Genomic DNA, 15,640 nt, shown 5'->3' with positions numbered 1-15,640 from the left:
AATTCTTGGAACCTACTTGTGGGGAACGTTTGCTGGTTCCCATGAGTTTAAGCCTCATATTTGACTATTTATTATTCAAAATAACTGGGTCATTTAAATTGGGTTTAAGTTGGGTTTAGGTCCAGGTTAAGGTTAGCCATGTGTTTTGGGTGGTTATGTTTAGGGTGAGAGGCGACCTACTTGTGTGGACTTGTTTTGGCCTGTCATCACAAGGTTCAGGGGGTTAAAACTTTATCATAATTGTGTTCATATTCTTTGTGGCAGCTGCGATGACGTGACCCATGGGGGTCTTTATGAGAATGTTTAAAAGTTTGGTCCTGGTCCTGAGTCCTGGTTAAGGTTACCCACTAATTTTGGATGGTCAAGTTAAGGGTGGGAGGCTGGGGAAAACATTACAGCAATGAGAGGTCCTCACAGAAATTGCAAAACATCACAGAAATTTCCATCATCTATCCTAGTGAGGACCAATTTTTGGGAAAACACAGGTCAAACAAGGTCATTATGATTAGGTACAAGTATAGTCAGGAGTCCTGGTTAGGTTTAGCCATTTGTTTTGGATGGTTGCAGTAGGTTTGGGATGAGAGGCCGGGGAAAGGGTTATGGCAAAGAGCGGACCCCGCCAAGATAGGGCGACAAACCTGTGTGTGAGTGTGAGTAATTCATTTTTCTTTTTCATTCATTTGACTCAAAACTGCACTTTTGAAAGGTGAAGCAAAAAATGTCAACACCACCACCTTTGTATTGAGTTCTAGTCTTCTTTGTTCACATGTGAATTTCGTAATTTCATTATGAAAAAAAAAGCCTTACAAGTATGAACACACTGTCTGTTGTGACACTGTCTATTTGTTTGCATTCAACACTAATGCTTTTAATTTGCTTGATTTAGGTCATTCATTTCACTCTAGTGATGCCATGTGGATGTGTGTTGGTCACATAATGCTCTTTACATCCATCAACCTGTCAGATCTAATTTGCCATGCTCTCCTCCTGCATAAGTGATGGCTGCTGAGCAGACAATGGCCTGAATTCATGGTCAACTTTAATAGGATATGCAGGTATTACTGATAAGATGCTTCCATCATCCAGGGAGCCAAATCCACTCTGTGGCACACTGGGAAGTTCACAGAAGTTACCTGAACTTTTTTCACCAATTACTGGTCTCAAATAAGGTAAATATGGCTTGGTTTTTTATTCACTTTTTAGCATAGTTGTTCACAGATTATCTACTTTGGTATCAATCTAAATGTCATCCTACTTTTCAGTCGTAAGATGTTATATTTCCTATCAGATTTTGTTCCCTTTAAAGCTTGTTCCAACTTGTCTCCTCTTCCTCCACAGAGGTGACAACATTGCCCTTGTGGCCTCATAACGCTTCATCCCCTGCTCCCCTCGTAACACTCAGAGTTTATTGCTGCAAACATGGTGGTGATGAAGATAAAGCTTCCCTTCCAGAAAAGGGTGAAGTTGGCTCAAGGGCTGTGGCTCTTGTCATGGTGTGCAGCGGTGGCTGGGGCCATTACCTTCACCCTGGGTTGCATCCTAAAGACAGAGCTACGCAGGAGGGCGGAGGTACGAGAGAAAGTGGTTGTGATAGTAGCTATATATTTTAGCAAGAGCATTTCAAATGTATTATATACACTGCAATATAATATTGGAATCACAAGTCCATAAGACAATGCAAAGCTAAACAAGTGCCACTGTAAGAAAGCCTTTGATATCGTGAGTGTCCCTTGCAAGCTATGGGTAACATACAAACATAAACCATTTAGTCTTTAAGAGTTGAAGATTTAAGATGATTTGATCAAATACCGTGCCTTGCATTTCAGCTCTTTCTTTCCAAAACTGACTTTGTCTTTAATCAGCTTAGTCATTGTGGAGTACAGTTAATCATTTGCGACGGAGGAAGGTCATGCTGGACGTAGACTAGCTTATCATGGGCTACAAGATAAGGCGCTTCAACATGCAGCCACATTTTCCATGATTTGTCTGCCGGCATGAACGAAAATATTGCATCAATTTAATTCTGATGGGTCATATTTTTGTAATTTCAGCAAGTAGAAATATTTTTCACTCAATATATAGCACTACTTGTGTAAGCGCGTAGTAATATGTCACTAGGGTTAGAGTGAGCTACGTGGTGGACAGAACCAGCATTGCATGAAAAGGCTCGATGAAGTCTCACTTGTAACTGTGTGCACTTCATGTGCGCCAGTGTCATGTCCTTTATCATGTGTTGTGTGTTACAGTCTGTCAGCTGCTTTTGATCTTTGAAATATGTTCAGATTCATCTTGAAGTTTCTGTGTCAGATTCATTTCCTTCCATTTTCAGCCCATTTATCAGTGAGTTTTCGTCCACTAGCATATGGTTGGTAGAAGTTCCCTCTTCTTCTCTGCTCCTCTTCATCAGGAGTTACTTTAAACAAAGATCCAGTAGCAGTCCATTTCTGGCTCTAAACATGACTAACTGTGTTTGTCTCTACCAGCTCAGGGTATTTCAGTACAGTTCATTTGTATGTGCTCCGTAATCTGCCTTAGACATTATTCTTTTTCTGTAGCGGACAAAAGCCTCTCAGAATAATATACTCTTCTAGGTTCGCTACATGGAATAAGATACATAGCATTCTGCGATGTATGTGACCAAAAGAAATCGTAGCCGTTTTATTTTGTTTGCATGCAGGCAATGGATAATGGTGACATACACATCGTACCCAACACCCTCATGATCGTTGGTCTGGCCTCTCTGGGCATCAACTACTGTGCCTCCAAGGTTTGTCAAGATGCTCTGGATGCAGGCAGATTTCCTCGCTGGAAGAACTTTTTGAAGCCCTACTTTGCGGTGTCGTGTTTCTTCACCGTGCTCATGCTGCTGGCTGTGATCATGAGCTTCGTGATGAAGGGCAGTCTGGAGTCTTCTCTGAAAGTTGGCCTCAAGAATGGCATTCGCTTCTATAAGGACACTGACACACCAGGCCGCTGCTTCCAGAAGCAGAACATTGACCGGCTGCAGATGGATTTCCAATGTTGTGGAAACAACGACCACCGGGACTGGTTTGAGGTGCAGTGGATCAGCAATCGCTACTTGGATTTTAGCTCTAAGGAGGTGAAGGAGTAAGTCCCAAAAATAAATGGTGCTTTTCTTGCCCCCTCCACCATAAGCGACCTTGATGATCCTCCCTGGTCACACCTCTACTTCACCCCATATTCCTCTCTAAGTTTTCTACATGAGTTGTCCCTCTGATGCACTTGTCTCTCATCTTGTACTTCCTACTCTCTCCCTGTCCTGAGCATCCTCATATCAGCTTCTTGTCTTAACCAAACACCAGCTCTCACCAGGGTGAGTTAGATCAGTCATCTCTCTACTCTCCTTTACAGCCGAATCAAAAGCAACGTGGATGGGCGGTATTTGTTGGATGGAGTGCCATTCAGCTGCTGCAACCCCAGTTCTCCACGGCCCTGCATCCAGTATCAGCTCACCAACAACTCAGCACACTACAACTATGACTATCAGACAGAGGAACTCAACATCTACCTGCGAGGCTGTCGGGAGGCTCTTCTGAACTACTTCATGGGCCTGATGAACACCATTGGAGCAGGGGTCCTCTCTGTCTTCCTCCTACAGGTTCAGAATCATTATTTTCATTGTTACCTGCTGAAGGCATTGTGTCTTTCGTGGAGCTGGGTGAAGTCACAGGGTTGCTAATGTGAGAATAACTAAGAGGTGGTGTGTTGCAGTTGTGACGGAGCAATGAAGTAAGGTCAATAGCGATGCTCTTCAGATTGCAATAGTGATGGAAATGTTAATGATGGTGACAGCAATGCTGGTAATGACTGTGTGAATGGTCATTGTAAAATCAATAGTAATATAATTCCAAATATTTTGTTGGTAAAAATGTTGTGATCTCTTGGATTGGATGGCAGTGATGTACGTGAAGTATTTAGTTAACAATGAGAAGAAGATGAGAAGAACTGAAACAAAATGAATGGTCTTTCTAATGATCTTCTCATTTTGATGATGATGATGATCACTCTCCCCAGGGCTCTGTGCTGGTGAGTCTGCGCTTCCTGCAGACATCCATGGAGGCAGTAGTGGGTAATGAAAACACGGAAATCGAGACGGAAGGCTACCTGCTGGAGAGAGGAGTGAAGGAAACAGTCATGGAGTATCTCACCCCTGTCATGGCGTTCTTCCTGCTGACCAACCAGGTGGAGGAGGGGAGTGCGGCTCCAGCACCTGCCTAACTCCATGACATGTCCATATATGTAAATACGTTTTAGTGTAACTAAACACCCAATAAAAATGCATGCAATTTAAGATAGACATTTTATTCCCAAATGATCATCACATGTGCTGTTGTACATTTTAATGGTGAATTGCGAGGCTTTTGTACGAATGTTAAAGACCGTTGAGTCCCATCATCCCAATGTGTTGTTTTGAAACTAAATCTGTGTACATCACTGGTTTATACATACATACAATGAAATGCATTCCGTTTAGGTGATATTTTAATCTCCGATGATCATCAATGTCTTGATACTAAAATGTTTAATAAAGTTTTAAATTACACTTTTTGTGGAGTTGAGACAAATATCTACTTTGAGTGTATGTGACCAATATAGAAACCCTTATTTTATGCAGGCTTTTCTCTACTAACTCGAAGCAAGAGGATTGAACCATGTTATTAAGGCAGTGGACTATTCTGTCGAGTGTGTCCTCTGTTCTGACACCTTTGTTTAAGCCGTTAATCTCATTTGTCGAGGCGCGACCTGCTGCCCTTGCGCTTGTACACGTTTATCATGGAGAGGAGAAATGGAGTAGGAACATCTCTAATGCCTCAAAAATCACCTCAGATGAAGCTGCAGCACTGGCAGTTGCTTTACTCAAAACCAAGTGAAAATCATCATAAACAGACCCCAGATCGTGTTGAAAACTCATGGATGCTGTTTAGTGCAGGAATATGATTCATTCATTATCACTCCTATTGAACCAGAGGTTGAAGGTGGTGGTCCACAATTTGAACGCCACACATCTAACTTTCACTTTAAGAGTCATTCCATAGTCAGAATAGAAAACTCCTTTTATTTTGATTTCCCCCTTTTTTCTGGTCGCTGCAGCCTCTTACCTCAGCCACACTGGTCATGACCTTAGACAGTGTATACAAGTCTCACAAGGCTCTGAATGTGTGTTCTTCTTGATATTCTTTTGCAGCTGTAACAGTTCCCACAAGTGAAAAATCATGCGAATGAAAATGATGGAAAGTGTGTGAACGTCCTTTAAGCCGTTCTGTCGGTAATTAATCAGTGACTAACTATTTATTTATGTCATAAAATGAAGGGTGAACCAAGGAAAATATTGCATGAATCCAGGCATAAGCAAAATCGGGACAGAAATAGGCCGGTGATCGTTGCGTGTGCGCCTGTAACAACACTGCCATCTAGTGGCAGTGACTGTGTAGTGTATGTGAATCGGTAGGCTGTTAGCGGATCTCCAGTGGGCGGTACCACAACTTTGAGCTCCGCCCCGCTCTCCAAGCTGCAGCCGAGGGCTTCTCGACCTGTCTGCGTTTGTGGAGTTCACAAAAATACGCCACAGAGGAAAGCGGCGAATGCGTGTAACTGCATCCACAAATCCGGGCCTCCTTCCACAAACAGAAATTTCAGTTTTACATATATATATATATATATATATATATATATATATATATATATATATATATATATATATATATATATATATATATATATATATATATATATATATATATATATATATATATATATATATATATATAAGTGGTCGTTTTATTTATTTTATACGTTATTTTTGTTGAATAACAAACAACAAGGTTTATAACAAAACGCATGTCATGACATTGTGAACTTAATATTAGAAGTTAAATGTTTGTTATCAAATTAGAGAGAATGCAGATTCTTGAATGCTGGTTCATTTTGTTTGACCCCATATTCATCTCAGCTACATCTTTGCATCTATTCAATAATGCATTTCCCTGACTTAAATCTGTAACATGGACTGGACACACAGACACTGGTTTTGCACTATGGCAAACTTTTTATACAGAAAGTTACTTTAAAAGGGAATTCTGATACTGAATTTACGTTTACGTTAGTTGGCAATTTTGTCTGTGTTCGTTCAAACATGTGAAATAGTGCAGTACACGTGGCTTGTACAAGTGTACAAGCAGTACAAGTGACTGAAGATCACCAGTTTAGAAAACAACCGCCTGAGCTCAAAATTGTTACCGTTAACAGAGCCGCAATAAAAGCAACGACGCAATGACGTCACTGATGCTTACGTACAGTTGAGCCCTTCAGTCCGTTTGTAGGATCTTGCCATTTTAACCACTGTCTAAGGCGTTCTACCTTATCCATACAGTTATCTCATCGACACTCTATGGATTCTTGCGGCTACCTGCAGCGATCACAACCATCGCTGTATATCAAGCACCACGATGAACGGTTCAGTTTCATGTTGAGAACTGGACAGTCAACCATGGCGGTCACGCCCCAGTTAGTTGTGATTCGGGAGACACAGGTCGTTCAAATGTCCCACAACCGCATCTGCCCGGAAAAGGGGTTTGTGGTCGCTGTGTGGACGAGCATGACAAGACTCATCGAACAATATTTAGTGTTTGACTGACGAAAAGTGCGTGACTATTCTAGTACGGTATCATACTGGACAGAGGTGGTTATTTCGTCTCTGGGGCGGAGGAAAAAAAACATTTATTTCTGTTCCTGGCGGTAAGCGACATATTGTGCGAACGTTTTCTTGTCCTTTTTAAACACAGTTTGCTTCCCAATGTTAACTAAACCAGCGCCCACATGACTCCTGAGCTTGGTAACTAAGACTGAAATAGCTACAGTATCGTGAAGTGACGTTAGCTTGCGGGTTAGCTCAGTAGCTAACATCGACAAGTCCTCGTCCACTTTTGAAAACTTACTGAAAAGAACGGTTTATTTCCATGTTTATGTTCCATATGCTTCTCTTTAAAACGCTACACCAAGTTAGGCTTCTAAGGGGTTGTTTTTGTTTATGTTGCTGTTCGTATTATTCTTCGTCGAGTTGCCGGATGTTTGCAAGTTCTTACCACACGATGTCGCTGGTAAACGCGAAATACGTGAGCTAATTTGCTTAAAATATGTTGCATACGGTCCATATATAACGGAAAAAAGGTTGCAGCACCGGTGCTGTGGAATACATCGATCAGATTTTAATGTTTAAAATGTTTTCGTGTGTGTCATAAACCTGTGTTGTGTGAATGGGTTTAGGAGAAGAGATGGAGGGAGATGATTCCGCTTTTCCTCAAGACTCATTAGATGACCTTTCACAGAGAGGAAGCGTTGCGTCTTCCGCAACACTTTCCCGTGGTATGCCGAAATCCTTGTTATTTTAATAGAGCTTGCTTTGTAAAATGTGGACTCGTGTTTGTCTCTCAGCTCAGGATGTACTTATTTACCTGTTTGGGGAAAGTGCGGTACATTTAACCCTGGAAGGACTCGGAAGTGCCAATGTGCAGGAGTTGGGTCGTACTGTCCGGGAGGCCCTTCATATTCCAGAGACTACGCAGGATGCTTTTGCCTTCTGGCTGACTTCTCCTTTGCTTGGTGAGGAAATATACGTGCTTTTCAGGCCACAGATACACAAACAAATGATGCAGAACTGATTTTGTAGGTTTAGATTCAAGTTATTCTCTTTTCCAGAGCTGCAGTTGAAGTCGAGGCATCAACCATACAAGTTGTGTCGTCAGTGGCAAGATTTGCTCTATCGCTTTACTGAAGCGTCACAAGAAGACATTTCCCAAGGTAGGCTGAAGCTGAGAAACGCCTTTACTGTGTCTGCAACAGTGGTGGATTAATCTTCCATTAAGTAGAATAGAAATGCTAAGACAGTCATTCATTCATTCAGAGATAGATTCTGGTAAGACATGACTACTTTCTCACTCACTATTATGTTTGTTGCACCATCTCACCACTCTGTAAAGAGGGTGGCTTATCTAGTGAGGGGTTGGACTCCCACAGAAGAGGTGAGAAAACTCTTGGTCTCTTTACTTCAGCATATTCCTCCATGACCTGAGCCCAAGTCAAGAGGGTAAAAATGGACCAATAGTGTTCATTATTCAATAGATTTGGCAATCTTTTAGACCTTCCTCTGACCAATAAAATGTTATCCCACTATAAAAATGTTCTTTTGCTGCTCTTGAAATTTGTTCAAATTATGATGGGTGGGCATTCACTGTACACTGCAAAGGAACATACAATCTGCGCATCAAAATCATTTACAAATGATTCCTTTGCCATTTGTTCTTTTCTGTTCCTGATGAAGGCAAAAGAAAGATAGTGCTGAAAATGACAGAGTAGCTTCAGTTCGTGGTGTGGGCAGTGCCTCTGGCATAAGAGATTGAGGAGCTGGTGTCTGGAGTGCTTTGTGTGGGCGGTTTGCTGTTAGCTCACTCCTCCACTCTGTCTGATTGCTGCCACTGAGGACTGTGGGGAAAAAAAGATGGTCTCACGTCTCTACTCTGCTCCTCAGATGAACCTTGTCTCCAGTACCGGAGGAATGTGTTTTATCAGAAATCAAAAGAGCTGCAGGTAAATTTATACCCACATATTGTATGACAGTCAAGCATAACTGTGAGATTTAAGGCATTGTGGTGGTGTTTGTTTAGTCGACGAGAAAAATAAATATTATCTGGTTATGATGTGGCTGGTGGGCACCACTACTGTTATAGTTGTATATTATTACTGTATTATTTTAGTACTGAAGTTAAAAAACTCCAAACTACATGGCTGAGCCAGATGATAGCAGTTGTGGATTAAAAGCTGTGTATTTGCCTTTATGTTGTTCACGCAAGCCCTGACATGATTTAATTCATTTTACCTTTTCAAAGTCCACCATTTATTTGTATTTCACGGTTTCATGTAGATTTTTTGAGGCCAAGGTGGTGACACTGTCACATTGCCTCCACTACTTCCACACCCTCCCTAAAAGAACCCTCCTAATAATAATAATAATAATAATAATAATAAAAGAGTTTTTGTATTTCAATATTCTTTTGCACCAGTCAACAAATAAACAACCTCGAGATGCCCAGCAGCTCCTTGCTTTGCCCATGCGCCTTCATCTGTGCCCTCAGTCATTTTTGGCAAAGTGCATTCCTGAGTTCCATGATACTGCTTCAAGTTGGAGTTGAAAGGATCATTCATACAGGAAAACTGTTTGTGAAAAGTAACGTGGATCAAGAAAATCTTCATAATATTTCACTCTGTGTGTAGACATTTTACTGTGAAAGAGCATGATAAACAATACATAACACTCCCTTCACAACATGTGAATGTGTGTAACACCGAAGGCTGGAGGACTTACAAGAGGGTGCGTTTTGGAGGTTGAGGATTAAGGAAGGAATTGGATTTCGCCCATCAACGTAGTTAATCTTGTGTGTTGTATTAGTCCATGTCAGTTGTTATCAGTTCTGCTGAGAGCATAACATTTTGGCAATGTGGCAATCCAAGTATGATCAAGTGAATGGCAAAATAATCTGCTCCACTTCTGATGGACATCTAAACCTTAGAGCCAGTCTGATCTCAACTCACTGAACGCAGAACTGCCACGGACTAAAGTTGCAAATCCCTGGATACATAAAGGCATGTTCAAATAATACAATTTACAGCTGCAAGATCTTTAAAAAATAATAATAATCACAATTTTGCAGGTATTCCAGCTTTTATTTAGTCATGGCTGTGCAACACGATTGTTTACATGTGGCTTAAACCTTGCGTTGTCTCCTTCCTGATCAATGCTTTGCTATTGTGCAGATAACGGATGATGCAGTGTTGAGGCTTTTATATGAGGAAGCCAAAAACAACATCCTCATTGGTAGATACCCCTGTGACCGCGAGCACTGGGCCACTCTGGGAGCACTGTCTCTTGCCCTGGAAGAAGGAGCTGGGCTGGAAGGCCAGCAATTAACCTCTGTCATCCGGTATGTGAATGACATCTTTCACTGTTTTTGCAAAATAAAAATCACAATTATCAGTTAGATAAAGGACAGATCTCGCATTTAGCTGTCATGTAACTTTTTTTCTGTAGCAAGAAATCTAGCATTTCCAAACCAGCCGCAAAATCATACAGTATTACAGTTACCTACCCAAGTCTCAAAAATGTGCTTTCACCTATTGCTTGATTCCAAGTACGGTACAAATTGCCTTTTCATGAAGAATTAAACAACAACAGCAAAATGCCAAGCCATTTCCAACTGGAAATTTATGCAAATTAGTGCAAATTAATTGGCATTAATTTCCACTGTTAACACTTTTTGCTGGCAATGACAAGTCATAACCCTGGTTTGCATGTAGAAACTGCTCTAACAGGTTGGCGAACTGGGGCATGGAAGCAGGAGTTGCAAACAACACTGCACACTCTGACACGCTTATTCACATCTTCACTGATCGGCAATGTGACTCCAAAATAAAATTGACAGAACGCAGTTACTCATGTTCTGTAGAGCTCAGTCTTGACTGTGTTACAGAACCACTACATTATCAACGTAGCCTGTGTCACACAGAGGTCTCGCACATTGTTGTCTCCAGTTTAGGCATGTTGTTGCTGGGTCATTGGGTCATACACATTTATTTAATATAGATATGTCATTCAGATCAGCTCTCTAGTTGATGGCTTTCACTTAATTTTGGACGCATGTATTCAATCTTCAAGGATGTAAAGGCATTGAAAACGAAAAATGTCTGCACCAAATTTGTCCCATTTAGTTGGAGAAACATACAGCCTTTCATGGAGATCTGTATTCATGAAAGTTGAAGTTGCATATGTGTTGTTTAACTTTTAAAAATAGATAAAAATGTTTCAAGCCAACACTAATCTCTGCCATCTGCTCATTACAGAGAGAGGAAACTGACCTCTTTTCTGCCAGAACATGTTGTGATGGGGAGTGGAGGACTGTTCTCCACTCTAAAAGGAAGGTCCAGTCGACATGCAGGACTGGAGCAGAGCCTTGTTGAGGAGTACAGGAAGATCGGCGCATCTGCAGGAAGCTCAGCAGAGCCCGTGGACCTTCTACACCAGTACCTCAGAACTTGTCACAGTCTGCCTTATTACGGGTATGATGCTTGTGTTTTCATAAAATAACAAAGATGAGATATGAATTATTGCAAAACAAATAGTTTATTCTTGTTTATTAACTGTTAAGTAACAGTAATTAGGTTGTTGTTTCTGAGTGGCTATTGTCCAGGTACAGTGTAGTAATGCTGAACAGATGCTGAAGCCTTTGATAATGAATAACTGCCTCATTGTCTCAGTGAAAGCACATGATGGCTGTCTAATAGTTTGCTCCACATGACAGTCCACATATCAGTTTGACTAGTTGATCTCCAGTTCAAAGTGAGACTGTTGCACGAATCAGTTATTCATTGAACTTAAATGATTCATAAACCAGGGAATTGCTGGACAAAATTGGTCAGAGCTCGAGCAATTATTGTTGATGCACCAGTCCGACCCGGGATTGAACACTCAACCTTTTTGCTCCAATGCGCCGTGTGGCTGCACTTGACCATTGTAATTTTTTTGTTTAAATTTTTTGATCGCACAGGTGCGGCTTCTTTGATGGTGAAATTGAAAAACAAACACAAGGACTGCTGCAGAGGTCAAAACGCAAGGCTGTCAATGTTGGAATCTGCCTGGATGGAGTTTATGTAATGGATGTCAAAGAAAAGGTCAGCACTATGTTGAAATTTCATTTCCACCATATACATATGAATGCGTGTGCCTAGCAATTTCAGTTTATTTATACTTGTGCTTTCTTGAACAGCATGTTCTGCTCGGCCTTCATTTCAATGAGCTTTCGTGGGACCACAGTTACCCTGAGGAGGAGGGGGATTCACACATTCTGTGGCTAGAGTTTGATGGAGAGGAGGATGGAACTGCTGTCAACAAGTTGTTGAAGATCTACTCTAAACAGGTTAAGTGGAATCCTCGAGTATGAGGGTGAACATTGTTAACATAAATGAATAAGTGAACCGGGTTTTGCCTGCGGACTTGATCCTGCATCGAGAGCTGCACCATGTCCCGGGGAGTGCTAGATGCCGGAAACTGCGTATACAGTGCGACTCCACACCAACATAAATGCAGAGCAGTCGAGGGTCTGATCACTGTCCCTAAGCCCCTTAACCTGCACCCACTACATTTTAAAGTTGACCAATTGTGCAGTGTGTCATTCTGTGTCAGTTTACATTGACTACTGAGAACAACTGTAATTTCCAGGCTTTAAGCCGCTACTTTTATCTTAGACTCTTGCTTAAATGATGCAGCTAATATATGGACTTTTACAGGTAAACCAACTTCACAAGCTTCATGAGTCAAAATGTTTTGCCTCAGACCATAAATCGCCTGTAATGTTATTGGTCTGATGTGACAAGGCTGAATGTATTGGCACATTAGAGCTCTTAAGCATGTAAAAATCCATTTATTAACTGCATTGTTCTTCAACTTCATTGTTTATGGTAGTGTCAAAAAGCATGCAAAAAGCATAGCAAGTTATAGTCTTTAGTTATAGAGTTATAGTTATAGTCTATAGAAATATAGTATTATTATCAATATTATTATTATTATTATTATTTATTAAGCATTGAACACAAGCACCTGGTCGCTTGGCTTGACATGTAGTTGAAGATGAAAATATTTTTTTCTTTTCTGGAGAAAAGGGTGAAGTCCTTTTGTTCGTGAAGAAAACCCTGACATTAATGTTCATGTAACTGCAATAAGTGCAGTAAAAATGACACACACTGCTCCATGTTTTTTGTAGAACGTTTTACTCGTTGGAACTGAAACTAAATGTTTTCACTTTACAATGGCCAACTTTTGACGCATTTATGTGGTAATATACAATGTGATGGATATGATCAGGAGCTTTATTCTGAAAGTGACGATAGAATCGCATGAAACTTCCCTGTGTGTTTTCAGGTCATTCTACTGTTTTATGGCGGCCACACTAGTTTTGTTTTAATCACTTGTTTATATATTTCTAGAGTGTGGGACATGAGAAATGTGTGCGTTTTGACAAATTTGTTTGTTTTTAGTAGCGCAATATTTGAGTCATAGAACAGTGTATAACCCAGCTGTTCGGGGTGCACGTTTTACTCGTAGGAACTGGTAAGCTGTTTTCTGCTAAATGTTTTCACATTACAATGGCCAACTTTTGACACATTCACATTCTTGATCCAGGTTTCCACAGTTGTTTGAAGCAATTTGTTCCGTCTCCATAGTAACATGCTTCTTCCTACTCATGTTCTTTTCAGGCTGAGCTGATGAGTGGCTTCATTGAGTTCTGCGTGGAGCTTTCATCCGTTACCGAGGGTGCTGCAGCAGCTGAAGGCGGCAGCAGCAGGACCGATTTGTCAGGACAGTGTGCTAGACAAGATGAACACAGCAGTAACAGCCGTGGACGACGTGGCAAATTGCGTAGACAAAGTAGTGTTGTGTGCAGTCGGGTGCATTCACTGAATACCATCTGCTACGTGGACAATGGTAAGTCTCATGGTCTCTGTTTAAAAGTGATGGTGTCAGTTCCATTACATTGCTGATGTTGTCTCACAGGAAAGGAAATCAAACGATTAAAGCCCAAAAGAGCAGCATCATTTTTCACCCGACAGCCTTCAGCACTGAGTTACTCTGCAGTCCAAGTGGCTGAGAGTCTGGAACAAGGCTGAACTCAGTGCTCCGCCCGATTGCCTCCAAAGACCAAACGTGACCATTCTACTTGGATAATGAGACCTGATTCCACCTCAGTGATTCAAATGGACCAAGTGAGGGAATAGTTAGGGATGTAGTTTATCTATTCAAGCGTGTGTATCAAAAGGCCGTGTCTAACAAAAGATGATTCATAGCTTTGCTTAAAGATCAAACAGGACAAACTTAGATGAGTTCATTGTTTTCACACAGCCTGCTACAGGAACGAGATATATTAATTGGAATAATACTAATGACTTAATATATTTTAAAACCTTTCTCAGCATCAAGAAAAGTGAAAAGGAAGAGCTCTACACTACTGAACAGTCTACATGAGACAAAGGATTTGGTGTGTTTCTACTTTGCTGTTTCAATAACCAGTGCCTTGTTTTGAGGGAAGTCTACTTTGTATGCATCAAGTCTGTCTGAAACAAAACCCACTGTTGACGATTTTAGCTCAATGTTGTTTATTGAAGGCAAAGCAAACTTCGCCATAGTTAAACGTAGCACATTCTGGAGGCTAGTTGCAGTTCTCTTAATTTGGTGTAATCTTTACAAACAACATCCTCAAATGAACTTAATTCTTTTCCAGGAGATGTTTATTTATGCTTAGCTTTTTATGTAAGGGAAACACAAATTAAAGTGGGCCCGAACTTTACCATTGTATAAGTGGTCAGTCCAACAATGCCCTCTCGGTAGATTTGGTTCCATAAGACTGGGTAAATTGCAAAACGAAGCACATTTTAAAGCTTCAGAAATTGTGTGTATAATTCGCTATGTGTTTAATATAAGCACTTTACTAAATTCATCTGCATACAATGAAATGAATCGATGCCCACAATAAGCATGATTATGCAATGGAATGAATGAACTGCTGCTGAAGTTGTTGTCAACCTCCCCTCCACCATGCACCATATCACCAAACCATGTTTAACCTCTTGGTGTTTTATTTTGTGACCAGGTGTTGCTTGCTGTAGGGACATCCATGACATAAAAAAAATGACATTTTGGGATGCTAATGTTTAGATCTGTTTAAAAATGTTTATGCTCCGGTTCCTGTGGTGTCAGGCTCAGAAACACTTTCACGTCTTTGTCATCATTGGTTGATTAAACTTAAAAGGAAACCTTTGTTTGAACAACTGAATTCATTCTAACCTGTTAAGCACAACTGCATCTGCCTTCAGTCCAGAACAAGCAACCTGTGAAATGTTCTTGGTGATAACCATTGCAATGATCATGGTATGTACTGGTCTATGCTGACTATGCATGTCCCATTGTAAAATAGCATTCCAACATGTTAAAATCATGCACTATCAAGCCACAAACTCCTTTGTGTCACTAACTTTTGAAATAATCGGTGGATGTTACAGAATGCCTGCTTTGTACCGTCAAATGATGCGTGTCTTTCTCAGAGTGCATGTCAAAAGGTCATTCATGGTGGAACACACTGCTAAGTGCCTGTATGTAAGGTTTGCATCAGAAAAATGTATTTGCCACTGTAAACTTTAGAAGACATATTTAATATTATGGTTCAAATAAATGTTTTTTGTATTGTGTTTTAAGAATGTTGCTTTTGTTGTGTGTGTTTGTGTGGGCATTTCAGTAGTGGGACTCATTTGTATTGATCTATGTGTGGATGATCGACTTCCTCCAACAGTCCATGCACTTCATGTTGTCCCATTTTAGTCCTATGTAGTCTGTTGGAAATAATCTGTTTCCTGTTTCTCAATACCTGTATGAAGAGATGTTTCTTATGAAAAAGCAATATACAAAGATGGGCTTAATCAGTATTTTAATATCCAACTCTTTTTCCGCTTATTCGCGTTTGTCTCGAGTTGTACTGGGGTGGTGGTAGTATACAATGTGATGAATATGATGGTTTTCAAAGGA

The 15,640-nt window shown here is 40.7% G+C and overlaps 2 protein-coding genes across 2 annotated transcripts; both read left to right on the top strand.

The window, feature by feature from the left end:
* Positions 1–1,038: 1,038 nt before the first annotated feature.
* Positions 1,039–4,545, top strand: rom1a (retinal outer segment membrane protein 1a). The gene is made up of 5 exons (XM_053847363.1): positions 1,039–1,169; positions 1,339–1,569; positions 2,678–3,108; positions 3,373–3,619; positions 4,036–4,545. Exons 2-5 carry the CDS (start codon positions 1,420–1,422, stop codon positions 4,237–4,239), a joined length of 1,032 nt encoding a protein of 343 aa, XP_053703338.1. The 5' UTR covers positions 1,039–1,169; positions 1,339–1,419; the 3' UTR covers positions 4,240–4,545.
* Positions 4,546–6,479: 1,934 nt separating this feature from the next.
* On the top strand, positions 6,480–15,315 carry frmd8 (FERM domain containing 8). Its single transcript, XM_053848045.1, has 11 exons — positions 6,480–6,756; positions 7,285–7,383; positions 7,453–7,620; positions 7,717–7,818; positions 8,546–8,604; positions 9,829–9,995; positions 10,912–11,127; positions 11,616–11,739; positions 11,835–11,984; positions 13,321–13,549; positions 13,619–15,315. Exons 2-11 carry the CDS (start codon positions 7,293–7,295, stop codon positions 13,729–13,731), a joined length of 1,419 nt encoding a protein of 472 aa, XP_053704020.1. The 5' UTR covers positions 6,480–6,756; positions 7,285–7,292; the 3' UTR covers positions 13,732–15,315.
* The last annotated feature ends 325 nt before the right edge of the window (positions 15,316–15,640 follow it).

Source organism: Synchiropus splendidus, chromosome 17, assembly GCF_027744825.2.
Source record: "Synchiropus splendidus isolate RoL2022-P1 chromosome 17, RoL_Sspl_1.0, whole genome shotgun sequence".
NCBI lineage: Eukaryota > Metazoa > Chordata > Actinopteri > Syngnathiformes > Callionymidae > Synchiropus > Synchiropus splendidus.
This window is presented reverse-complemented; position numbering and strand designations above follow the sequence as displayed.

What these genes read in the sequence shown, in the direction of transcription:
- frmd8 (XM_053848045.1), top strand. Translation starts at nt 7,293, where the DNA reads ATGGAGGGAGATGATTCCGCTTTTCCTCAAGACTCATTAGATGACCTT. An exon ending in TTCCGCAACACTTTCCCGTG is followed by an intron (nt 7,384 to 7,452) that starts GTATGCCGAAAT and finishes TTTGTCTCTCAG; the next exon opens with CTCAGGATGTACTTATTTAC. An exon ending in CACAGTCTGCCTTATTACGG is followed by an intron (nt 11,128 to 11,615) that starts GTATGATGCTTG and finishes TTGATCGCACAG; the next exon opens with GTGCGGCTTCTTTGATGGTG.
- rom1a (XM_053847363.1), top strand. Translation starts at nt 1,420, where the DNA reads ATGGTGGTGATGAAGATAAAGCTTCCCTTCCAGAAAAGGGTGAAGTTG. An exon ending in AGCTCTAAGGAGGTGAAGGA is followed by an intron (nt 3,109 to 3,372) that starts GTAAGTCCCAAA and finishes TCTCCTTTACAG; the next exon opens with CCGAATCAAAAGCAACGTGG. An exon ending in TCTCTGTCTTCCTCCTACAG is followed by an intron (nt 3,620 to 4,035) that starts GTTCAGAATCAT and finishes CACTCTCCCCAG; the next exon opens with GGCTCTGTGCTGGTGAGTCT.